The sequence below is a fragment of the Podarcis melisellensis genome (assembly GCF_964234715.1).
Source record: "Podarcis melisellensis genome assembly, chromosome: 5".
Taxonomy (NCBI): Eukaryota; Metazoa; Chordata; class Lepidosauria; order Squamata; family Lacertidae; genus Podarcis; species Podarcis melisellensis.
Window position 1 is genome coordinate 64,540,644 of NC_138537.1, and position 26,215 is coordinate 64,566,858.

The 26,215-nt window shown below is 42.4% G+C and overlaps 2 protein-coding genes across 3 annotated transcripts in view; one reads left to right on the forward strand and one right to left on the reverse strand.

Annotated features, from left to right (window-relative positions):
• The first annotated feature begins 6,495 nt into the window (after window positions 1-6,495).
• ACTA2 (actin alpha 2, smooth muscle) lies at window positions 6,496-23,528 on the forward strand. The gene is made up of 9 exons (XM_081913032.1): window positions 6,496-6,649; window positions 14,196-14,366; window positions 16,997-17,125; window positions 18,308-18,418; window positions 19,337-19,421; window positions 19,514-19,675; window positions 20,176-20,367; window positions 22,268-22,449; window positions 23,181-23,528. The coding sequence occupies exons 2-9, from the start codon at window positions 14,238-14,240 to the stop codon at window positions 23,322-23,324; spliced, it is 1,134 nt and encodes a 377-aa protein (XP_081769158.1). The 5' UTR covers window positions 6,496-6,649; window positions 14,196-14,237; the 3' UTR covers window positions 23,325-23,528.
• A 122-nt stretch (window positions 23,529-23,650) lies between these two features.
• Window positions 23,651-26,215, reverse strand: part of STAMBPL1 (STAM binding protein like 1) — a 28,694-nt gene continuing 26,129 nt past the window's right edge. For both annotated transcript variants that reach the window (XM_081912983.1, XM_081912982.1), the window contains exons 10-11: window positions 25,034-25,133; window positions 23,651-23,975 (exon numbers count right to left, since the gene is read on the reverse strand). In XM_081912983.1, coding sequence (XP_081769109.1) covers window positions 23,919-23,975; window positions 25,034-25,133 — 157 coding nt within the window. In that variant the 3' untranslated portion in view covers window positions 23,651-23,918. The remainder of the gene's footprint in view (window positions 23,976-25,033; window positions 25,134-26,215) is intronic.

The following is a 26,215-nucleotide window of genomic DNA, read 5'->3' on the forward strand; positions in this document are numbered from 1 at the left end:
CTCTGCTTTGGAGAGCTCGTGCTATTTCAAGATAAGGAAACACCCTTCTGTGAACAGCTCAAGTCAAACGGACTTTGTCATGTCATTCTTGCAGTGAGCCAAAGGAATCTTTAAAGCATTTGCTGTTACTTGTGTCTTTGCCACTAGGTGTCCTGACACCTCAACTGTCAAACAAGTGACCATTATGGTAGAAAGAACAAGGCTTTTTGAAAGCTCCTTTATTCTGGGTGTGCAGTTGCACTGTGTGCAAGGTGCACAAAATAGTGTCTCCAGCTTGCAAATGAGTACAAAGGCCCTCAAAGTTTTCCTGTTTAGGAATAAGAATTTGTACAGCTCGAGATGCAGCGCCCGCTGAGCATCTTTCCCCCACAAAGGTTCTCTCTGGTTCAGAATGCAAAATATTGTTATGAGTTTGGGGGAGTGGTCAGTCTGGATGATTCCTTATACCCTTCCAAACCTGTGATCCTATGCGTGTTTGGGGTGGCTTCAAATTATTGGAATAGCCAGGCCAGCCTTCTGATGAGGTGAGAACCAAGGTGATGAGCCATTAAGGGGGCTTAAGAGGCTTGGTGAAAGACGTCAAATGGGTGGGGGGCCCTCCCTCAACAGATAAATCCAGAAAGTTGAGTTTGTAGTGATGTGACTTAGAAGTAACAAGCTAGAAAGCAACATTTGAGAGGAAGTTTAGTGACTGTTTGAAACAAAGGTTGTGGCTATGGGAGAAACAAGAACTGAGAACTTTTTGGGGTGTTAATGCTGTGCACCCCTCCATCACAGGCTCAGGTTGTATACATGTGTAAATAAACCATATTATATAAAAACACTGCAGTCTTCACTGTACGTAATTCCCAAAAGGAAACACGAACCCTGGGAAAGAGCACAGAAACCATAGAATCTCTCCGAGATTGGAGTGGCATTCAACAATATATTATCAAGCTGCACAGATTTTGCTGCCGTTTACTCTTGCTGTGGATTTTTCGAGTGCAACAATATGTCAATAAAACCATATGTCCTAAAGACACCACAGTCTCCGTTGACCTTCATTACAAGGGAATTGAACCCTGGCTAATTGACTGAAACCCTTGGAATCTCTCACCACTTGGAGATAAGGATGGCCTGTGACAGTATGATCTCCCCATCAGTCAGAGTGAGGGCTAACTGAGATGGTTTGGGAGACTAGACATGCACAAAAGTGCTTCAGTGTTAACTCCTTAGCCTTAATAAAACTCTTGTTGAGTGTTGTGATCTATATGACTAGCATATGACAAAGCATCCTTTTTGTTTGGTTAGTGTTATATCTCTCTTCGGGTTTATTGTTTCTTGCTAACAGTGTTTGGATGTGCTATGTAAACAAATTGTGGGAGGAACTGTGAAGTCGGTCATCACTTCTCTCATGATTTCTGCTACCCCAGTTGCTCTGTGCTATAAAATAACAGTTGTAACAATATATTAAAGGTAAGTAAAAATGTATCGGTTTTAGCCCCCTAAGTCAGGCACCTCCAAACTTGGCCCTCCAGATGTTTTGGGACTACAACTCCCATCATCCCTAGCTAACAGGACCAGTGGTCAGGGAAGATGGGAATTGTAGTCCCAAAACATCTGGAGGGCCAAGTTTTGGGGTGCCTGCCCTAGGTAGTAGCAGTTGCCAGAACATTACCCAGTTCACCTCTACATAGTTCCATCCTTATTTCAGATATTGTGATATATCGGTGTACAGTGGTACCTCAGGTTACATATGCTTCAAGTTACATACGCTTCAGGTTACAGACTCTGCTAACCCAGAAATATTACCTCGGGTTAAGAACTTTGCTTCCGGATGAGAACAGAAATTGTGCTCCGGCGGCATGGCAGCAGCAGGAGGCCCCATTAGCTAAAGTGGTGCTTCAGGTTAAGAACAGTTTCAGGTTAAGAACAGACCTTTGGAAGGAATTAAGTACTGAACCCGAGGTACCAATGTATTGCAATGTTTAGCTGGTGATATATCACAACACTGAAAACCAGACATTGCTCAGCCCTAGACACCACCCAAAGTCTCTAAGGTAAATTGGGCTTCAGCTACACAGCTCCAATCTCTTCCTGTAATCTGAAGCCACTCAGTTTGAGTACCCAAGCAGCCAGCACAGCTGAGAAACCACAAAAACCATTTTGCCCTTAAATGGTTCCTTTGGGGGGTAAGTAGTAGGTGATTAGGTCGAAAGACTCCTGCTCACAATGACACTGCAGCAGCTGGAGAGAAACTAAATGGAATATGTGTTTCACATATTATTATGTATCTTGTTTTAGCCATAAAACCATATGCTGAAAATTGTCATTGCATTGTTCACAGTAGAACCAGCATTTCCCCTCAAATAGCCCAAGCATTCCCTTAGACTGGAAAAACAACAACAATTTGGCTTGATGCCTTAGTGTGCTCACAGCCAATCACTGCAATGTTAGCCTTAAATGTAAATGCCTTTCCATCTCAGAGTCTTTTATTTTAGCCACAAGGCTCCCATGAATGTTCAGCTTTACAGAAAGAATCCCCTCCTGGTTTTCCCTAGTGTGAGCTTTGTACTACACCGTTGTCAGTTCTGAGGTAATTATCTATCAGAAATGTAATGTTTTATATGTTGTTTATTTACTTATTTGAAACATCATCATCATCATTAATTTCCCCACCCTTCATCCTTAAACTCCAGGGCAGATTACAAGAATTAAAGCACAATAGTTCAAAACAGTTTTTTTTTTAAAAAAATACAATCACAGAAATAAGGTGGATCTTGAAGATATACAGCTCAAGTGTCGAAAGCAGGGTAAAGAGGTATTTTTTTAAATGAGAGCTATTTAAGAAGATGCCAGACGCACTGTTGTGGAGAGGGAGTTCCACAACTTAGGGGCTGCCCCAGAGAATGCTGTGTCCTTGGCCACCATCATGCTGAGCTTCCGAGGGCTGTGGAACAACCAACAGGGCTCCCTATGCTGATCTTGGCATCTGAGGGGGGGGGTCTGTAAGGAAGGAATGGGATTTATCAGGTATTATCAGGAGTCTTAGTTGTTTAGGGCTTTAAACACTAGTGTTAGCTTTGAATTGGACCCTGGGACAAACTGGCAACCCATGCAGCTGCTTTGAAACAGATCTGAAAGACATACATAATTAGAAAACACAAACAGTTTTCATCTGTTCTTAGTCTATTGTTATTTTAGCATTCTGAAAATTTTAAATTAGTCTTGTTAATTTTTCCTAGTGGTAATTTTATTGTTTTATCTTTTTTGTAAACCACTTTGAGGTGTTTTTTCTTTCTTTCTTTCAATCAATCAGGAGGTATAAAGTTTATGAAATAAATAGATAAGATAAAGTAGAGGGATATAATAAGAGGACATTTAGAAGCATAGGACCCTGCCTTGTACGGAGTCAGACTACTGGCCCATCTAGCTCATTGTTGTCTACAGTGATGGGCAGTGACCCTTTAGGGTGTCAGGCAGAGGGTCTCTCCCCACCCTACTTGGAGATATAGCATGGGGCTTCCTGCACGCAAAGCAGATGACCAACTTCTGAGCTAGCTCGGGCCAGTGTGATCGTCCCTTGCTGGTTCTTGCTTTTTATCCTACGTGACACGAGGGGAATATTCATCCTAGACATCTGACTGATCTAGATTGCCAAATGGCTCACATCCCATCATTTAGAAGGCATCATAATACACTGGTATGTATCCTTTACCACTTTCATGAACTTGGCAAACCACAGTTTTTAGAAGATGGCAGCTGGGAGTAATAAAATGGCGGCCAGTGTCACTATCTCTAGCCGGCAGATGTGTGCAGTTATTGTCTGAGAGTAGTATTTCAAAATCCAACTGCAGTTCTCCACATGACTGAACTACGTAGGTGCTGAGTTTTGAAATCATGCTCTTGTTTTTCTAATTCATCACAGGATGTGCAGTTGGGAGGGGGAAAGAAATGCACAAAGTTCTAAAAAAAAAAGTAGATACTGCTAGCAAGTTGTGGTGACTGAGAAGCTAGTATTGCTTCTTGTGTACAATATTACAGCCTAACAATAACAGCAAAGGAGCATTTCCTTTTTCTGCTTTTTCAACCCTCCATTAATCCTTGGGGTAGTTTGCATCATTTGTTAAAGCACAACATAAAAAACACCAAAACAAAACAAAAAAAAGCCTAACGGCACAATCCTATGTATGACTACTCAGCAACAAGACTCATTGAAAATAATAATAATAAAAAAAATTTAATTTTGAGATATTAATAAATAACTATACCAAGCCCTTCAAAAAATACATCCAAGAGCTAGGATTGCTCACGACTTCAGTGGCAGTTTGATCAGCAGATGCTAGCTGGTGATAAATGTCAGAAGAAATTTCATCTTCTGATTTCTGTAGACTGCAAGATAAGGAGGCAGTGAGGTCTGTGGAGCCCTAGGTTGGCACTGGCAGAGTTGTCACCGCTGATGTCCGAGAGCTTCCCCCAACCCCACGACTGCCTTGCTCTGCCCCATCAAGAGGAGCACAGCGTTGCCACCACTGGGAAAATGCTACTGTTGGCATGGTTTGTGCTCTCTTTGTAGCACCTAATAGGGAAAAACAACTGAAAAGTATCCCCTCCCAGTTGCTATAAAGGAAGAGCATTTACTGTATGTGAAATGCAGACGCTCCAAGTGTCCCTATTTTCCAGGGATGTCCCTGATTTAGAGAAGCAGTCCCAGTTTCTGATTTGATCCCGGAATGTTTCCTTAGGACGTCCCTATTTTTATTGGAGAAATGTTGGAGGGTATGGAGTTATCCAGCTCTTAAGCTGTCTGAAGGAAATCCTGTAAAGTTTTTTTAATGTTTAATGTATTATTATGTTTTTTATATATGTTGGAGGCTGCTCAGAGTGCTGGGGCAACCCAATAAGATGTGCGGGGTAGAAATAGTGAAATTACCATTATGGAATGGGACGTCTCTATTTTCATCAGAGAAATGTTGGAGGGTACGGGAGTGAGGAAGTCTGAGACAAACTTCTGTTTGTCTCTTTCCCTCCCTCCCCGCACCTTCCTCTGGATGTGTATCTAGTCTGCAGTGCAGCTTGGGCTTCCTTCCTTTTTGTCAGAGAGTCTACGTTTCCGTTTATACACCTTGCATTTGTGCTTTTCAGACATGCTAAACTATACGACAGTTGCAATAAATCAAGCTGTTAGGAGAGTCTCTTCCTCCCTCCCTCCCTCTCCCTCCCAAACTGTTCTGTGTCTCTTCTAGCCGTGTTCTAATAAGAACCTTGGTGACTTATGGTGAGGCAGCTGCATTTGGAAATCCTGTCAGCTAGCAAAATGACACGACACTTTCTAAATCAGAAGGGAGACAAATACATTTTTAACAGGACCACCCAATTTCAGCACAAAAATGATCCTTGCATGCACACAGCTGGCTTCCTTGCCTTATAAAGCAAAAGCATGTGTGTATTTTCCTTTGGAGGAGTGCAGCTGTTTTTGCTTCATAAAGCTGCGCGCCATTTTTTTTTTAAAAAGTTTTATTTACTACAGAAGCCTATTATTTTAGCCATGTAAAGTGCTGCAGTATGATGATGATGATGATGATGATGATGATGATGATGATGAATGATGAATGATATAATAACACTGCCCACTGGGCTGTGTGAGGTGTTGGGGGATGGGTATCAACTTTGATGGGGAACACATTTTGCTCCTTCTGGGATAGATTGCTCACCTTCCATTCCCCACCCTGCGCTCAGTTTTCACCTGAGGCTCAAAGAAGATGTCAGCAGGTGACATCTAGTATGGAAATACAACTCTGGGGGAAGCTTCACCAGTTCACATTCAGTCTGGAAGTCATTTTATGACATTGTGGCGGAAGAGGGCACGCATTTGCATTTGATGAAGCATTTAAAGAAATTGGAGTGGGGGGGTATTTCCTTGGCTTTGTGCATGTTTATTTCTCTCTACATGGTTTGTGGATGTTGCGTACTTTCCCATCCTCACCTTACCTTTTATCTTTGCAACAACCCTGTGAGGTAGGTGAGACTGAGTTAATTAATACACGTGCAGCTAAGCAGCATTTGGTAGCTGCAGTTTCTGTAACGTTAGGCATGCAGACCCTGAAATGCTGAAATATATTCTTTTTGGGGTGCAGTCCTATACACTCAGCTTCTTCAAGCTGAGAATTTCTTGATCCAAATCCCACGACAAAAGGGAACTCGGCAGGGCGTTTTCCTGTCCAGGCAGTAGCAGCTCTCCTCACGCCCTCTTTGTCAGCTGCCTGCTTTCTAACAAGGACGCTGTGGGGTGCATGACTGAAACATGCACTCCTTGCCAGAAGCTGCCTGTCACTTGTGTGCTACCCCAGTAGTCTTTCAGCGGCTATCCTGAAATTTAGCTGTGTTTATATTACCGTGCTGCTGAAACCTCCCTCCTGCTTTGCGAACAGCAGAAAGGAATGCAGACTGGAGGAGACCAAGGGCCCTGCGAGGCCACCCAGATCAGAGAGTTTTGTGCAGAAGCCCCTATATGGCTCTGTTTGACAGAGAGATGGAGATGGAGCTCTGCTCTGCTCCTTGTTTGGGAAGCTGGTGGGAGGGGAACAGGCCAAGGAGCTATATAAGCTGAAAAGGTTCACTTTGCCAGTGCACCACCCCAGAACAGCTCTCCCCAGCCAAGCGCTGACAGGTAAGAGGCAGGGAACCAAAGAAGTGATTTCAGGATTTGCCTGATGAGTTTAGATAAAGAAAGAAAAGGGGGGGGGGGGAGAGAGAGACTTTCTTTGCTGTTTCAGTCCAGTATATTGGTGGTGCCTAGGAGAGCTCATCACACAATAAATGAGTAAATGTGCAATTATCCACGCCCACTGAGCTTAATTGGTGTTTGCTATTTTACTTCAGTGGGATGTTCCATGTACCCTTAGGTTGTGCTCCTGCTGTCTGATGCACTGCACATTTACTTGGAAGTAAGTCAGTCTGAACTCAGTGGAGTTTAATCCTAAGTAACTGTGCTGCAATTCTAAGGAAACATTCCTGAATGTGGGACTTATTTCTGCGTAAACAAGCACTGGATTGTGCTGTTTGTCCTGATTCAGTTAAGTGTTTATTTTTATGAGAGGATTTAAGCACATGCTTACTTTTCCAGTGAAATTGGTGGGGCTTAAAGATACTATAATTTTGTCTCGATTGTGCCATTGCCTTATTCTCTGACCCTCACTTTTGCATTTCCACTTCGAAGATGAAGCTGGTATGATGTTTATAAGCAATGTCATTTGTAGCTAAGCCTCTGTAAGCCTTTCTGCCAGAGTATTTATGTCTCCTGCTGCATTGCTCTTTAAGCACCATCCTTGCTGGGAAAGGGTCTCCCTCTCTCTCTCAGTTATGATTCATATTTGTTCCTAGTGTGTTCTTGCTCTTTGGAAGCTGTGTGGATATTAGATCACAATCTGTACATTGTGAACCTGAAAAGGATTTCCCACTTCAGGCTTTTGACAGGTTCTTTTCACACCCTCACTGGGATTCTCAAGCTTGGAATGAACTGGAGGATTGAGACCTAATGGGGGGTGTGTGTGTGTGTGTGTGTGTGTGTGTGTGTGTGTGTGTGTGCATTTTCACATGGAACCCCTTCGGGGGGTTTTGCCAAATGGAAATCATATGCATTCACTTCTAGTCATGGCCTTAAGTTTGTAACAAGAGGAGATATGTAGCAGAAACTTGTGTTTTGCTTATGTCGTGGTGTAAAGTGCCATGTATATACGTTGATAGTGCTGCATAAATAAAATTACTATTACTACTTCACGTGCTGCTATTACTCCTAAGTAGTGCCTTTAGTGAGTCATAACTTCACTCTGTCCCTTGTTCTGTGTAAGTGTTGATGTTAACTAACAAGGGTAAATTAAATTATAGAGTGTATATTCTACAAAAAAAGCATAATCTAGGATGGCTAGATGCAAAAGAGGACATGGTTCTGCAAGTTGCATAGAAGTGGGATATTCAACAGGTATGGCTTGTCATGCAATAAACAACTGCTGAAATCCTATCTTCTTTCTGTTCTTTGTCCCATTTTGCATCTTATTCTCCTAATAATAGCTGCAGGCTAGGTTCTCATGGATGCCCTGTACCCAGTTGGGGCTTGTGGGTAGTCCAATGCTCATATGTAGACCTGTGCCAGTGGAGGGTACATGCACTAGAATCCCTCCAGTCACACTGGCTCTGAGCATGGTCCTCTCCATCACCTTTTAGCATAAATGCAAAGGAAACCCCCTTACCTACCCACTCCCACAGAAGGAGCAAATAGATGCATATTAAGCTCAGCTCCACTATATCACCATGCCTCCAAACTGGAGTGGACAACATTTGTTGACATGCCACAATATTTACTGTAGCATTTCCTTAGTATACAGTTGCCATTCTTCTCATGTATATAATGTACTTGCTGAACTCTGCTTATGATAATATATTTGGACATTTAACTATTAGAACACACACACACCACTCACTCACTGACTGGGGGAAGCCCATTTTTTGCTTTTCCTGCATGGGTTTTTTGTCAGTGTCTGACACCCCCACGCCTGAGCTTTGCCTGCATTGAGGCTGCAGGTCATCAGGACAGGACAGCTGCTTGTGCCCTTTCCACCTGCAGTCCAGTGCTTGTATGTGAGGAGAGGGAGGGGGAGAGAAGAGCGCAAAGCCCAGGGCCTTCTCCATCGTGACACCATCCCTGCAGAAATCCCTTCCAAAAGAGCTTCATATGGCCCACTCCTTCCATGGTTTTCTAGAGGGCAACTCTTCTCTTTATAGCCCAGCCTAGCACCTGCAAAGGACAGCAATAGTAAATCTTCACTCGGAGTTGTGTTGTTTAATTTCTCCTTGTGTTGATTTCTGTCATTTCAGCTTATAAATACTGTAGATATTCACTTGCACAGCTTTGACATATTGTGAGTCTGTTTGTTTGGAAAGTGGGAAAAAATAGAAGGATACTCTTCCTTCTCCTAATATCTAAATAAGCCACAATATGCAGACAGTATATTTCAATGAGATTTGCCTTTCCTGTAGCACACCTGGTATGCTGGGATGCCTTTTAGCTCTGTCCAGAAGCAAGAATTAGCAGACAATTGCACATCTTAGGACAGCTTTCCCCAAAGTGCTACTGCCCTCCAGATGTTGTTGGAATACAAATCCCATCAGCCCCACTTAGCATCACCAACGGTCAGGGATGATGGGAGTTGTAGTCCAACAGCAGCTGGATAGCACCAGGTTGGGGAAGGCAACCTCAGGCTGGCCACGTTTTTGCTGGCAGGCAGTCCCTTTGAACTCAGCAGGGCTTACTTCTCAATAGACATCCATAGGATTAAACTATTAAAAGACAATCCTATGTATAAACCCCATTAGATGTACTGGGGTTTAATTTCTTAGTAAACATGCATAGGATTGCTCATGAGAGATGCACACAATCAGTTTGTTGCAGGTTTCTGGGTTACATTAGCAGCTGCAGTTATCACCTTAGCACTCTGGAGCATCCCAGGGGCCTTAGAGCACTGCTTGATTTTCTGTCACCAGAAGACACATGTTAAAATCTGCTTGAATTTATGCTAGTTACTAAATATGGTTTTCATTTAGAGTTCACCCTGCTCAGGCAGAAATGCAGCATTCCGCCTTCCCCCCTCCCTCTTAGGATTTTTGGCTCAGTTGGCTTGAGTTTGAGCAAACCACCCTTGACCTCTCCAGCTCTGTTCCAAAAACAGACATTTGAAAGACTTTGTTTCCTAATTAGGAAATCGTTTGTTCCAAACAGGCTAGCTAGAGGCACTCAAGTTAGGTAAGGTTTCCTCTGTGCTTTGGAGTAAAATGCTCAAGTATATATAGCCACTAGCTCCCCAAAATATGTGCTATTAAACATTTCTTTTCAGTAAAACTAAATATAAAAAGTCTTCTTCTACTTGTTGTTTTAAAATTAAGGTTTAATTTCCACCCCTCCCTGAGCGTTTCAGATGAACTATATTATACCCTCATCCACTTTTTATGTGAAGTAACCTGGACTGATGAGACAAAGAGTGATTGGACATCACGTTCTTTGAGGTGGACCTTTAAAAATGCAAAATGTAAATGTGACAGATATAGATTTGCAAATGTGGGTTTATTACCACCCAGGGAAGAGCTGAGGTTAGTAGGAGCTCTTTGCTGAGCTCACTCATTTTGGGACAACCCCAGGTTTCCCCTGTGTGATGTGTATAGAAGTGGCCTCTTTCTGTATTTGTATTTTGGTATAAACATTTCCTTAAAGCTCTCTTATCCCAGGTTGAGAAGACATTTGAATTCGGTTCCCTCTCACACCCAAAGCAAAGGCTCACTGGCTCACAAAGCATTTCCTTTGAACACTGCCTCACAGTTCCCATTCCTGAGTCCCAGGGTGTGTTCTGAGGGCACCATCTTGTATGTTTGGGACTGGATGGGAGGCCACCTGAGAATCCCAAATGCTTCACCTTGAGTCCACATTGGAAGAAAATGAACTAAATATTAGTGACAGCAGATACCAATGGAAAGGCACAGGAAATGCCATTCTTTGTTTCTAAGAGGCATTTAGAGCCTATGTTCTTTGTATTCATGCTAGACATCTCATTTTCACCAGTTTGAGCTTTCATGTTGCTGCTCTCATGATGAGAACATCAAGTGCTTCTAGTTTCTTAATTAAGGCCTGCAGTGCTTGATCTTATCTGCCTTGATAAAATCCAGCACCGCAGGCCTTAATTAACAAACCAGATAACAGTATTAGGTTGGGTTAAGTTACACTTGAGTTTCCTCATGACTAGCAGAACTGCTTGTACCCTGTACTAAATCAAACTGAAATCTCGCATCCAAAGCCTACACAAACACACACACACACACACACACCCCTTCTGAAACCCTTGGAGAAATGATGGGATAAAAATGTAAGTAAGAATTATATTGTCACTATTACGAATAAGAAACATTTGCTTTTTAAGAAAAGTAAGCTCAGATTCTTAGGAGGGTGAATTCTGTACCTAACAACCACATTCTGTGGCTTTATCTTCACTCCCACTGCATGATGGGGGAGGGGGGGTAAAATAGTAAAGGTAAAGGACTCCTGGATGGTTAAATCCAGTCAAAGGTGACTATGGGGTTGTGCCGTTCATCTCGCTTCAAGCCGAGGGACCCGGCGTTTGTTCACAGACAGCTTTCCGGGTCATGTGGCCAGCATGACTAAACCACTTCTGGCTCAGTGAGCAGGGGCGTACGAAGTGGGGGGGGGGCGGAAGGGGCGGATCGCCCTGGGTGCCACTCTGGGGGGGGGAGGTGACAAGATGGACCCTGCCACCCCTCAGCTGTAGAGTGGCTGAGGGTGCACGCAGTCAGTATGGGTGCCACTCAAACAGCATCCGTACGGGCTGCTGCTCTCATGCACCGTCCATACGGGCATCCATATGGACTGCCTCTTGCACAGCTACTGTATGGGCTGCCACATGTGTGCAGTCCATACGGGATGCCGCACATGCGCACTCTGTACAGACATCATGCATGCATCACCAGACGTTGCCCCGCCCCTCAGCACCCCGCCCCGGGTACTGGACAGGGTTCCTCCACCACTGAAAACGGGAGACCGTGACAGAAGCTAGACTGCACAGAAATGCTATTTACGGGGGGGGGGGGGACCACAACTCTATAGATTAGTTATATATGCTGTGTTTCTCCACACTCAAACAGGTACCGAACACCTTTCTGGGTGTTGACAAAAGAACTAACATTTAAGTTTATTTAACAAGATATATTTGTGCACTCATGAATACCTGAAACTGGATTAAGTTCTGTGTATTTAAATGGATGCACCCGAACCTCCTTTGAGCCTTTGTTGATCCAAAGACCAAACAGAGGACAATAGCTGACAATCTAATATTAGACCCTTACATACACTGTAAATCACCATTTTGGCTCAGTCTACAGCTCAGAACTGAAGGCTGTCCTTCTCTATTGCAAGTTTGGATTAATTAAAAGATTACTGACACTTGAGTCCTGCTATTATCTTTCAAGGACTTACAAGCTAAATACAAATTGCCTAACAACCTGTTAATGTTATAATCCATTTAAATACCCATATTTACATTGTTGAGCCTGCAATTTAATAGAGAGTGAGCCTCCCGATCAGGATTCTATATGCCTAGCATGGAAACAAAATGGAGCAACAAATGTATGCTTAGATCAGTATGTGGGGAGGGAGCTCTTAATATAATAGTCTCCATGATATTGGACTCAGGCCAGTATAGCAATAAGTATTATGGTAAATTCATTAGTCAAACAAGAATGGATGCCTTTTTCGGACTATTTAGAGAAATACTATAGTATGATGAGCTCATGAGCAGGATTTGAGCTATGAGCCACAGAAGTAATTAGATTATAATATTGTGGTTATGATTTGATAGATAGAAGATAGGGTGCAGCAGAAGGAAAGAAGCAGCAACTCCATGGGGGAAAAGAGGTGGGAAGTCAACAAAAATAACAGAAAAGTCAAAATTGTGTTTTGACTGTATATGTTAAAAATGTTTAAACTTAATAAAATATAATTGGAAAAAAATATTCATTGGTCAAACTAAACATTACACTTAACCACATTGCTAGGTGTTGGTATGGGAAGTGAGGTGTAATGTTGTCACATGTGTTGTTTGCTCTAAACCAGGGATGGGAAACCTGTGGCCCTCCAGATATTCTTGGGACTCCAACTCCTATCATCCCTGACCATTGCCCATGCTGATGGGAGCTGAAGTCCAACCGCAGGTTCCCTGCCCCTACTCTAAATGAGGTTGTTTTTTTTTGTGTGTGTGTGTGTGGCATTTCCTCCCTGCCACCCCAGAAGCTGCACAATGTGTGTGTGTAAACATTGGTAGTACTGAAAAATAGGTTTTGCCATCTGCTTCGGTAGTGTATGCCCTTAAGTAATATGGCTGCTCTGCTTGCATGGCCTAATGACTCCCTCCCTTTGTGCCAGTATTTCACATTCAACTGTAAGAAAAGAAAGGGCTAGATTGTATCTGCAGGACAGTCTACATAACTATCGTGAAATTTATGAGGTGGAATGCAAAAGCAGCAACACATTCCAAAAGACAAGCATAGACCAAATAAGAACTCCAAAATCATCAGGTGAATATAACATTAGGAAGTGACCCATATCTATTCTGAAGCCTCTGCCTGTTGGGAATGTGGAGAGTTGAAGGCTAGACTACTACACATGTACTTGGGCTGGTTGACAAGAAGATTTCAATGACCATTGTATACTATGTTGTGTTTGCAATTTTTCTTGTTCCCTTGGTTATGTTCTATCTGGACCCTAAATAAGGCGCACAGTTTGGCCTGGAATTGCCACCTTGGTTGCTAATGAACCATTTAAAAAGCAAGCTCCTGATTAGGTAGTAAAACCTGGATGGGAAAAAACAACAACAGAGGACTTTGCATTCCAGAAGCATGTGGTACAGTACTTATATGAAGGAATGTTTTACTTTAATTTAATGGCACATAGGCTAAGTTTTTGTGCAGAATTTTGGTGACAGTTATATTGCTCTAAAACCAGCCATTGTGACTGAATATCTTTTTTGACTGCACCCCATTGGTGCACAACTTCTCTGACATCCTCCTCCTCCTCCTTCTTCCTTTATTTATTCTCTTTCCGCTCCTTATTTGCTTTCTAGCAATCCTGAGTTCACTCAGAGGTGACCAAGGAATGGATTTTGAGGGTTCTTAAGCCTCAAACAGGAGAAAAATGTTTAAGTTCCTGCTGTTCTCCAGCTCAGGTCAAAATCCATGTCCCCATATCCCTACCGAGCCTCTTTGTCTCCAATAGCACCTTTCCTCTCTCACTGTCAATGATGGAGATGGTAGCAGAGAGGATTAGAGTATCTCCCTTCTTTGTCATCCAGAAGCATTGCAGGGCAGAAGAGTGTTGGCCATTGGGGCTACTTTCAAGGCAATTACAATGGCCATGGCCCTTCGGAAGCCCACAAGTCCCAAAGGCCACTGCTTTTTAAGTCATGAATTGCTGCTCTGCTACATGTCAGGACAACTGAGAGAGGTGACAGGGATTCCCTTTTTGCTACTGTTACTAAGTCTCTTCTAATTGGAGCCAGACTCCGTTAACTCTCAAAGCTAGCTTTCCCCTGCCCCCAACCACCACCACCACTCCTGGGAATGTTTTCTTTTATTACATTGAGACTTCTCTGTTCTCTTTATAGGTCTGTACTTGTGTGGAAGGTCTGAGAAAGTTGCTCTAGAAGATGTGTGAGGAAGAGGACAGCACCGCACTGGTTTGTGACAATGGCTCAGGACTGTGTAAGGCTGGCTTTGCTGGGGATGATGCTCCGAGAGCAGTTTTTCCATCCATCGTGGGACGTCCCAGGCACCAGGTGAATAACTGGTTCAGCTACTGAAACACTGCTTGGTACAGAAGCCACAGGATTCATTAGCAATAATAACATGGACCTCGAAAGGAAAAGTTTTGTTTCCCCCACACACTCCCTTTACAATGCCACAGTCCTTATCCAATTTCTTTTAGATCAGTCCTGTTGATGTCAATAGAGTTTTGCCATGTAGCATGTTGTGGTCCAATTTAAAATGCAGTTTAAACTCTAGAACAGCCATATTGGAAGAGAGTAAACTTTCACCAGAGGCTGACAACCCTATTTCCTCAGCCAGTTTCTATAATTTGGAAAAATAATAATTACCTTCTTTCAACATGTGCATTCAACAGTGCTTTTTGGTTTTGGTTTTGTGTTTGCTGAGGTAGAATGGGAGAACCTTGATCAACAAGTAGAATTGACTAATAAAATTGACTAATTAGTTGACTAATTTAGAACATCTTGTAGGTTGGTAGACTAACCATAGATTGCTATAGAGATGAGTTTTAAGACAAATATCAAGTAATCATAGCAAATCAAATATCACTAGTCAGATACCTCTTACTAAGGGCCCCTCAGGATGTTGTTTTTATTGCACATTCATGATGATTTGTGCTCATGATTTTATCAGGGCAATAATATACAGTCCTGCTTTTAATACTGTTTATAGCTTTACATGCTTTGGGGTAGCCACACTTCTTCCTTTTTAGTCAGTGCATATCCCACAACTTCCTGCTGAAATCTAGTGACTTTTTATACCACAAATGTTCTGGTTTCTTTTGTTTCACTTTTGTTCCGCTATAGCCTCTCCAGACAGCAATAATGTGATAGCACTGGGGAAGCATCACAGAACAAGCTAAACAGAATACATCCATCAGTACAGTGGTGCCCCGCAAGACGAATGCCTCGCAAGACGAAAAACCCGCAAGACGAAAGGGTTTTTCGGTTTTTGCGTCGCTTCGCTAGACGATTTTCCCTATGGGCTTGCTTCGCAAGAAGAAAGCCCATAGGGAAATCTCCGGGGACCTCTTTTAAATGCTGGCGGTGGGGAGCAAAGCCTTTTCCCCCCCTCCGGCCTTCAGAAGAGGTCCAGGAAGGCCGGCGGGGGCCGAAAGGCTTTGCTCCCTACCGCCAGCATTTTAAAAGCGGTCCGGGATAGCAGGGAAGCGCTTCCCGCTATCCCGGACGGCTTTTGAAGGCAGACGGGGGGGAGCAAAGACTTTCACCCCCCGCCGGCCTTCAGAAGAGGTCCTGGACCTCTTCTGAAGGCCGGCGGGGGGCGAAAGTCTTTGCTCCCCCCTGCCTGCCTTCCCGGGAGAGCGGAGAAACGTGCTGCGATTCTCCGCTCTCCTGGACGGCTTTTGAAGGCAGGCGGGGTGGAAGCAAAGACTTTCGCCCCCCGCCGGCCTTCAGAAGAGGTCGGGGGACAGACTGTCCCCGGATCTGGTCTGAAGGCGGTTTCCATAGGAACGCATTGATTGATTTTCAATGCATTCCTATGGGAAACCGTGCTTTGCAAGACGAAAAACTCACAAGACGAAAAGACCTGCGGAACGAATTAATTTCATCTTGTGAGGCACCACTGTAATGCACTTTAAATAGCCATGTCATTAAACTTCAGATTCACAGCCTAAAATGATCCTGAAACTGTTGAGATATCCATAAGCTATAGACCTGAGTTGGGAGGCCCTTGTGTGTCCAGTCTCTGCATGTCAGATAAATGGAACTGTGGCTTGTATCAAATAATCATTGTGACCCAACAAGAATGGAAAATGCACATATTCAAGTCCATCAAGATAGCTATTGTAACACACTTCTAAAAAATGACTCTTTTTATTTCTCTGTCAAAGCTGCAATACTATTTATCTGGAAGCAAATCCAACTGAAATACCTGAGGCTTACTTCCAAGTAAACATAGTCGAGGATCAGGCTGTAAATGTGAGCCATGGAAGTGGAGCACTTGAGAAGAGTGTGCTGTCCAATATTTGCCACTAGATGGCTGTTCACTCATATTTATAGCATGTACCAGGAGTAAAGATGGCCATCAACTTGGATGACTTCAAAAGAAGATTAGACCAATTTATGGAGGATAAGGCTACCAGTAGCTGCTAGCCATAATGCCTATGTTCTGCCTCTACTGTCAGAGGTGGTATGTCCCTGAATACTGGTTGCTGAAAATCACAAGAGGGAAGAGTGCTGTTAAGCTTGGGTCCTGCTTATAGGCTTCCCATAGATATCTTGTTCGCCACAGTGAGAACAAGATGCAGAACTAGAGGGGCATATTCTTTGCATGCAGAAGCTCCAGTCTCTGGATGCAAGGGTTTGAGGAAGCACTATTATTGGGTCAGATCCCTGCCCAAGACTCTGGCAAGCTGCACTCCATCTGTGTAGGTGATGCTGAGCCAAAGGGACCAATGATCTGAGCCAAAATAAAACAGCTTTCCTATGTTTCTATTCCATTTGCCACTTTTTCCTATTACGTTTGTTATAGTTATGCTCGGTGGGGAAACAATGAAGGCTGTTTCCTCAACCTTTTATTTAAAAGTAAGATAGAAGGTATGGGTCATCTTGTTTGCTTTGTTTCATTGCTTTCTTATGAGCCTGTTGTCATCGTCACCTTTTCTCCCTCTCTTACTTAGGGTGTGATGGTAGGGATGGGCCAGAAAGATAGCTATGTAGGAGACGAAGCCCAAAGCAAGAGGGGGATCCTGACCTTGAAATATCCAATAGAGCATGGAATCATCACAAACTGGGATGATATGGAGAAGGTATTTAAACCACAAATTAAAATAGAATATAATGTAAAATGAATGATAAGCAGAAGCAGGGATTTTTGCTGTCTTTTTTTCGGAGGGGGGTGGAAGGTTGTGTTTTGCCTGTGTCTTTTTGGTGAGAACAATCTGCATATCTTCTGTTATTGGGATTTTAATTTTTTTCCAATAAGTTCATGGTGTTTGGTGTTCCAGTAAGGACTTCACAAGAATGCATATTTGCTGCTATGATTTGGAACTACATAAAGACTAATTAAGAAGTCACAGAAAGAAAATGCAATTAACAAGTTCTGGAAAGTGGTGGCTAGGGCTTCCTTTATCTGGAGTGGGTGTGGGTGCTTCTCCACCACTGCTGGTAATGTAGACATCTTCTGCCCATGGAGGTTATCCTTACTCACATTGTGCTTATTGGGAGCTGTTTCTCCTCATTGCTCTCAGTCATCGCAGCTGCAATGAATATTGCATTTACATAGGTGACACCACCCCCTCTCATAGTTCTGAATCAGACATTGCTAGTTTGGGATGGAATTATGCAGTCCACTTAGCCACATGGGCAGAAGATATAGATCAAGAGTGGGCAGAGTTTATTGAAGAACAAACAAGTTTTAAATATGTTCAGAACAGTTTCTCAAATGTGCGCCCTTAACTAGATGTGGCACTATCTCACACTGTCACACTTTTCTCTCTCAGTTCTATCCCTGTCTCTCACTCTGTCACAACCGCTATATTCATCTTTTACTCGCTCTCTCTGACTCTCCTATCTTCCAATGGTAAAATCCCTGGGCTGAGCCTCAAAAGCAGGTAGGCTTTCTCATTGGTCAATCTACATTAACCATTCCCATCCCCCTGTACAAACATAATCACAAGGAACGGGCAAATGCCACAGTGCCCAGGAACACCTTGGTCCACAATGCTTTGTCTGCCTTCTTGAGCCACGAGGGTCCAGTAAATTATCCAAGCCTAAAATCTGCCTACCCTTGATGTAGAAGAGGTTACCTGGACTGACAAGGGTGAAACTATGGAGATATAGCACTTGCAGTCTAAAACATTCAGTTCTAATGTCTCATAAGTGCTCTGTAGTTACTGTAGCTTCAGAAATATTGTCAAGGTGGGGTGGTGGCCTGTGGCTGTTTATTATAATATTATAATAAAAATTCACTTTGCTTTTTATTAATACAGATTTGGCACCACTCTTTCTACAATGAGCTGCGCGTTGCCCCCGAAGAACATCCAACTCTGCTTACAGAGGCACCTTTGAACCCCAAAGCTAACCGAGAGAAAATGACACAGGTAAACAGCCTCTTCTTAGCATTAAGGTCTTGAATTACTATATATTTATGTATTTCTCCGTTAAAGTTCTATACGGTGTAGATGCCAGCTGTATTTCTGATTGTTGATGTAGGTTATACACTGGTTTTGGTGGTTCTTTCTTCTGAGTTTGTAGGTGACCTTTATCTGTATTGGACTCTGTACTTCAGGACAATAAAAGGATTAACTCTTACTTTTCATTGAATGGTTGGGATTTCAGTTCATGTTGTTAATATTTCATGGCACCACATATATATTGGTGTGAAACCCATTTCAATTACCCTGGTTTCCTGAGAATTGTAATTTTCTGAGGAATGGAAGTGACTATTAATCCCGCTTAGGTTTGTAAACATCCCCTAGCTGCATAGTACTGATTTTTATCGTAGCAACTCGTCACAACTCCTCAGCATTGGCGGTTAGGCATTGGCAAGAAGGGATTAAGAGGATGTGGGGGGGGAACGCCATCACCTCCCCCCAGTGAACGAAGGGTGGTCCGATAAAGGACTCCGGGGGCGTGACCCTGTCCGAAGCCTATGGAGGTGTGGGCCAAAGGCACGCCCCAGAGCGGTGACCCGGGGGAGCTCCTAGTCGATGTGCCTCGGCAGAAGACTCCCCCGATAGTGTTAACCCTTCCCCGTGTCTCCAGCAAATGGGCTGGAGCCGGATAGTCTTTAGGACCAATGCCTAAGCCAATGCCTCTCATTCCTGAATTCAATAAAGTTGTGGCCTAATTCGCCCATTTAACCTTAAATTATGGTGTCTTGTGTCTTTATTTATCCTGGTGGGGGGCGGGAACTCACCACACAATTAATGGTTACGACCCTATTGCACAGAGTAACAAAGACAATAGCACAAGCCCAATACTTTCATTTTGTTTGTTTGTGTTTAATTACTTTTCAGATTATGTTTGAGACTTTCAACGTCCCAGCTATGTATGTTGCTATTCAGGCAGTTTTGTCCCTCTATGCTTCTGGGCGTACAACAGGTAAGAAAGTGATTGGAGTTTTTGGATTTGTGAAAAGGAAGAAGAGTACATAGATATCAGGATAAATTCTGCCCGTTTTGTGTTGTATCTAGGGATTGTGCTTGATTCTGGGGATGGTGTCACCCACAATGTGCCAATCTATGAAGGCTATGCACTGCCTCATGCCATCATGCGCCTGGACTTAGCCGGCCGTGACCTTACCGACTACCTCATGAAAATCCTGACAGAACGTGGCTACTCATTCGTTACTACTGGTAAGAGAAATACTTAGGATTGAGATTCGCTGAACATACTTTTAGGAGCTTTACAGACACGTGGTTGCTTTCAGTAATGGTGAACAGGTTTTTCTATTAACACATCTTGCCTAGCACTATGTCTCCTGACCCTCTGGATGTGATGTGGAGACAGATGGGAGGCGGGTGAAAGCCCTATTCTGCTAGTGCTGGCTCCCGCTAATTCAATCTGGCCCAAAATGTTTTGCAAATTCGTAACATTTGGGGGCTTCCTGCTGGGATGTGTATTTATTTATTTTGAATGCAGAATTTTAAAAGCAAAGCAAGAGTCCTGTTTCATTATCATGAATAATACTGAACTAAAGATAAGCAATGCAGTTCCTTTCTTTGATTGCCAAAATTCTTTGGCGATCACTCGTAGCTGAGTAAGATCAATCATTCTTTGATTGCTGAAATAGTGTGATTTACACAGTATTGTTTGTAATTTAAACACAAATCTTTGCTTTGAATCCCATCTGCAGCTGAACGTGAAATTGTTCGTGACATCAAGGAGAAGCTTTGCTATGTTGCCCTGGACTTTGAAAATGAGATGGCCACGGCTGCTTCTTCATCATCCTTGGAAAAAAGCTATGAGCTGCCTGATGGTCAGGTGATCACAATAGGGAACGAACGTTTCCGCTGCCCAGAGACACTCTTCCAGCCCTCTTTCATTGGTAAGATAACTTACACTGTTTATTGGCCAATTATATTATTATACACCTGCAAGAAATTCAGTCACCTCGCTCTAAATGGCTACACCTACTTGGTTAATAAAAATGGAGAACAAGTGGTCCTCAGGATGTCATTAGACTACAACTCCCATCATCCCTGGTAATGATAATGGATGCTGAGCTGATGAAAGTTGGAGTCCAATTTCCTCTCGGGGGCTATAGGTTTCCATAACTGCTTCTACGCCAGCACAACCAATGATCCTTGAACACCCATCCCTCAGTTCACTTCACTTTCTGATTTGCCTTATATGCTAGAGGTGATGTGGGGCATTTCACCCATGGTGTGGTAAAAACCTGGACATGTTTTGTCAGGAGCTGGCTCCCTGACAAGTGTACAAAAATAGCATAAACTAAGGCTTAGGACAGCGAAGTGAACTTGCTGCCTTAGGGTAAATGAATGTTATTGTTGGCAACTGTAACATTTGGGAAGAGTTGTTTGAGAATCAAATTTGGATATAGTAGCAGCATTCCTTGCCAGGGCGATGGTCCAAGCAGTTACATACCTGTGAATTCTAGATTCAGGTAGCTGTGTTGGTCTGTCACAGTAGAAATAAATTAAAAAATTGTCCAGTAGCAGCTTAAGAGACCAACTAAGTTTGTTCTAGATACTGTATAAGCTTTCGTTTGCATACACACTTCTTGAGATACACTGAAACAGAAGTCACCAGACCCTTATATATCGTGGGAGGGTGGGATGGGGTTTTTTCTAGAAGGGTAGTAGGGGATGGGTGACTGACTCAATGGTAAAGCTGTTGACGACTGTTAATAACTGCAATTAGTCCTAAAGGAAAAAGCAAGGAATAGTATGCAGATGACCAAAAATAGCTTTAGCGTGTGTAATGAGACAAGAATCCAATATCTCTATTCAGACCAGGTCTCTGAATGTCAATTCATAGACCTATGAATTGACATGTTTTGAAAAGCCCAACTCTAGCTGGATATGTAAATGTTGAATAACTGTATTAGGAATTCTTAGCCTGCATTGAAAATGGTAAAGGTGCCTCTATTCTTTTTCAGCTCTGTCATTCCCTTTATAAGAAACATTTTAAGAAACCAATTATTGCACTTCAAATAACTTTTGCCTGACTTCAACCTGCCACAAGATATTGGGGGTTTTTTTCTAGTTAAGTGTGCACACAGTTAATTGACTTCTATATGCTAGGCTTTGAATAACAATTTCTCTCAGCCTTGAATTGGTTTAAGTTTACAGTGGTACCTTGGTTTTCAAACGTAATCTGTTCCGGAAGATGGTTCGACTTCTGAAACGTTCGAAAACTGAAAGCGGAAGCCTCAATTCAATAGGGAAACTCAAAATGGAAGCTGTGTAGTATGTTTGGCTTACCAAAAATTATTCGAAAATCGAAGTAGTTACTTCCGGGTTTTTGGCGTTAAGGTTCCAAAACGTTCGTCAATGGAGACATTCAAGAACCGAGGTTCTACTGTATTTCATTAAGGTTCATTCTAACATCTTGTCCACACCTTCACAGGTTGGTGGCTACTGGGTTCAGTCTTCTCAGTTGTGGCACCCACAATTCTACTATCCTAAGGCATGGTTAGAATTTTAGGATCCATCTGCCACTTAACATATATGGCACCAATTTAAAACTATTTCATTCTCCGAGACCTTGACAGCGGGTGCATTTTGAATGTATGATTTTGCTGTTGCATGTATTTAAGTTTATCAATTCTTTCTGGTTCTGTTTTCTTTCTGATTGGCATTTTCCTAATTATTATAATGGATGTATTTTAACACTTGACTATAATCCACACTTGGAGAGGCAGCTCAAAAGTTGGAAAGCCAAGGCAAATATATTTAAAATAAATAATTTCTCAACCATCACAGGCATGGAATCTGCTGGCATTCATGAAACCACCTATAACAGCATCATGAAGTGTGACATTGATATCAGAAAAGACCTCTATGCAAACAATGTACTATCTGGTGGAACCACTATGTACCCTGGCATTGCAGACCGAATGCAAAAGGAGATCACTGCCCTGGCACCCAGTACTATGAAAATCAAGGTACTGCATTATTTGATTATTATCTAATTTATAGTGGCAAAGTGGGCCAGCATATTTTAAGGTGACTAGCTAGCTTACATATTTTAATGTAACTAAGATAAGCCAGACTGGGATATGTAAAGCCCTTAATAAAATCTTGATGCAGAAAAGATTAAAGCTAACTAAACAACTTATCCCACTCCCAAGCCAATATAGGGAAAGACAGGAACTGAAGAAAGTAGAAGACCAAGCAGAGGGGATTCCCAGCAGCACAGTGATTCTAGGGCGAGTTTACACCATTAAAAAAAAATTATTGCAAGAAAATGTAATTAGATTATTTCCTGATGATACCATGGTTAAGCTCCTGTAAGTACTCCGGTGATCTTCCCCAAGGTTTTGCAGGAAATCACCCACCCAATTTAAACTGCCTTTAAAAACAGGGCAAAATATAAATCTGATCACGTAAGAGTGCTTTGGCAAGAATACTGAATTGCCCCAGGTGAACGAAACCCAGTGTTTACTTTTCTCCTGTCAAAAACAATTGCATAAGCACTCCTTTAGATAGGAAGACTTTAGAAGCAGCTCTTACCTGCTTGTGTCAGATACACAAGTAGGGACAGATAAAACTCTTTTGTTTACCCATTTTTGCCATAGGAATGGCTTGCATCACTCCACTGAATTAAATTTCTTCATGCAGTTCATTTTATCATTGCATACAGCATTTTAGCTACATCCATTTCTCTTTTGTACAGATTATTGCTCCCCCTGAACGCAAGTACTCCGTTTGGATCGGTGGTTCTATCCTTGCCTCTCTTTCCACCTTCCAGCAAATGTGGATCAGCAAACAAGAATATGATGAAGCTGGTCCATCTATTGTTCACCGCAAATGCTTTTAAACTGCTTCTCTCTTTCCTATTTTTTTTCTCTCTCTCTCCTTTCCTCTCTCCCCGAGCACATTACTGTGAATATATTCAGGAATAGCAATGTTTTTATAACTCCATTCCACTTATCTTAATAACAATGGCTCTGGCTATGTTTCCAATTAGATTCTGTGTATTTTGGGGGGTGGGGTGGGGATAGAATAAATTGTAAACATGCTACCAGTTGGGTGCTTGCAATTTTTCTTAATAAAAACACCTCCAGTTGTTCTTACTCAGCTGAAAAACTGCAGTTCACAAAAGTCATGGAATCTAAGACAGAAAATTCAGATGCGCTGCAAATGTTCCATCACTGTCACTGTTTCAAGTCCACTTTATTTTCATAGTATTTCAGCATAATAACATATCCTGATTGAATGCCACCATGAACTCTATCATGACAGAACAACAAAATAACCTCAAAATGGGAAAGGGCAATAAATATCAAATTATTAAATCTAAAATGTACAAATATAAAATGTCAGTAACTTTTGGAAAACACTGTAGGAAAATCTGGCAGCCATGTTCTCCTTTGGGCAGCTGTTTTTGAGGTGGTTTGTTTTCCCATCCACATCACCTCAGGTCCAATACAGTTATTTTTACATCTTTCCCAACGACGTGTTTACATATCTGCAAAAGAAGTCGCCAAAATCAATCACGGATATACGTCGGTGAGGAATCTGCTGCAAGAGGCAAATTGCCTCTGAAGTCAATCGAGAACATGCTATTTAAGAGACAGCAGATCATGAAAGCATTTCTGTTTGAAAATATGGTACTTCTCCTGGAGGTTAGTGCTGGTTCAGAGGAAAAGAACCATGGTGCCCATAAAGCAGCATTCTCCCTCCTCATCCTTGCCTTGCCATCTCTTGTAACTCACACATCAAATTGGAGGCAGTAGTTCCTCAGTCTCAGGCTGCCTACATTCCATACATTTAAAGCACATGACTTCCCCAAAGCATTCTGGGAACTGTAGTTTAACTGTCACAACGCACAATGCCTACAATAACTACAGTTTCCAGGATGCTTTTTTGTGGGGGGAGAGGGGACATTTTATATGCTTTGAATGCTGTGCATACAGCCTAAATCACATCTTGGTCAATGTAAGACCAGCCACATTTTTTTCCTGCAGCCTTATGAAAGTGGATGTTTGGTGTCTGTGATGTTGGAAAATTAGTACTTTTATTGTGACCAAAAAGCAGGAACAATGGGGTGAAATGGAAGAGAGTACACTTTAACTTAGTTAAATTTAAAATTAGTGTCTTTTAGTTCACAGCAGCTGGGCTGCATATATAAACCTATGCAGTTTATGCTTCTTCCTCACCAGGCAAAAATAAACATTTCCAGTGAAGGGGAAGGAGAATTCACATTTCCTCTCTCCCACTTTCTAGATGAGTTCTGCGTACTCCAGAAACAAACAAAGAGAATACCCAGAATGACAGAGCACAACTCTCTTTTGAGGAAAGGTTACAGAATTGGGGGCTTGTTAAATTGGAAAAAGAGTTACAGGGGCATGATAAGAGAGAGTGGATGAGGAGAAGCTTCTCTCCCTCTTGGAGATTCAAGGAAGACGAAAAGGAAGTGCTTCCTCACACAATTATGGAATTCACTCCTGCAAGACATTGTGCTGGACAAACAAACACACAGACAGACAGACATACTCAGCCAAACTGTTGAGAAGTAATGCTTACATTAAATAGTCTAGGATCCTTGGTATGGGGATGAAAGCCCTTCTTTTTACAAGCAGAAACTTCCAACATGCCAGCATTAGTAAGTCTGAAGACTCCCGTGCTAGAAAGCAAAGAAAGTATTATGTCCAAGGAAGCAAACAGAACAGAGCAAAAAATAAAATAAAAATGTACGTCTCAATAATGTGTGAAAAATCAGATGCATGAGCAACTTTAGGGAGTTTGCCAGAGGAGCATTTCAATTTAAGCTCACACCTGAGGACTAAGGCATGGACAGCTCAATTCTATGCAGCACCAGTAGCAGAAGCGGTACGTATATACAGCAACTGTAACAGCTTCCTATGAAAGAAAAGTTGCTTAAGATTAATCCAGCTCTGCCCAACTGTATTTATAAATGATGCACCAGCAGGAGAGCGGGTTCCTTCACCAGATAAGAGGATACTTCCTCTCTCCTAGTGATGAAATGGGTCATTTCTGTAGCACATTTGCATCACATATGTAGGATTGTAACTGCTGCCTCACGTATTGGACACACATGATGCAAATGATGCCACACTGCATCCAGTGTGACATCATGAGCAGAGTAATATCCAAAAAGTAGATCCTGCTGTGGAAAATTCTGAACTTGCCTAAACCAGACTAAAATAATTGCAGTTGATTAAGCATTTAATTTTTTAACTTAATCCATCAAGGTTGACTGCACCTGCACATTACATGTTAAAAAGACTCAGATTTAATCTCCAACTAGAAGGATATCAAGTAACAAAGCTGGCAGAGATGCTTGCTTTGGAACCTATCCCTGGAGAAGCCACTGCCAACCACACGAGATCACACTGGGCTACATGGTCCAATGCCGTATTTTGTAGGTTCAAGTTTTATGCTCAACGCTTGAAATAAAGTTCATCTCCTTATTTCCCTTTTTCCATTCCCCACGACAGTAAAGCAAAATTGCACCAAAAAATAAATATGCCTACAAATTAGCAAATAAACTGAGTTAAAAAAACAATGCCTATAGCACAAAATTACCCAACGCAATAACTTGCCTCCAGTGAGGAGTGGATGAGGATATGCATGCATGTGGACCTCTATGGACTTGAGTATAAGCAGACCCGAATATAAACTGAGGCACCTAATTTTACCACAAAAAAACTGGGAAAACTTATTGACTCGAGTATAAGCCTAGGG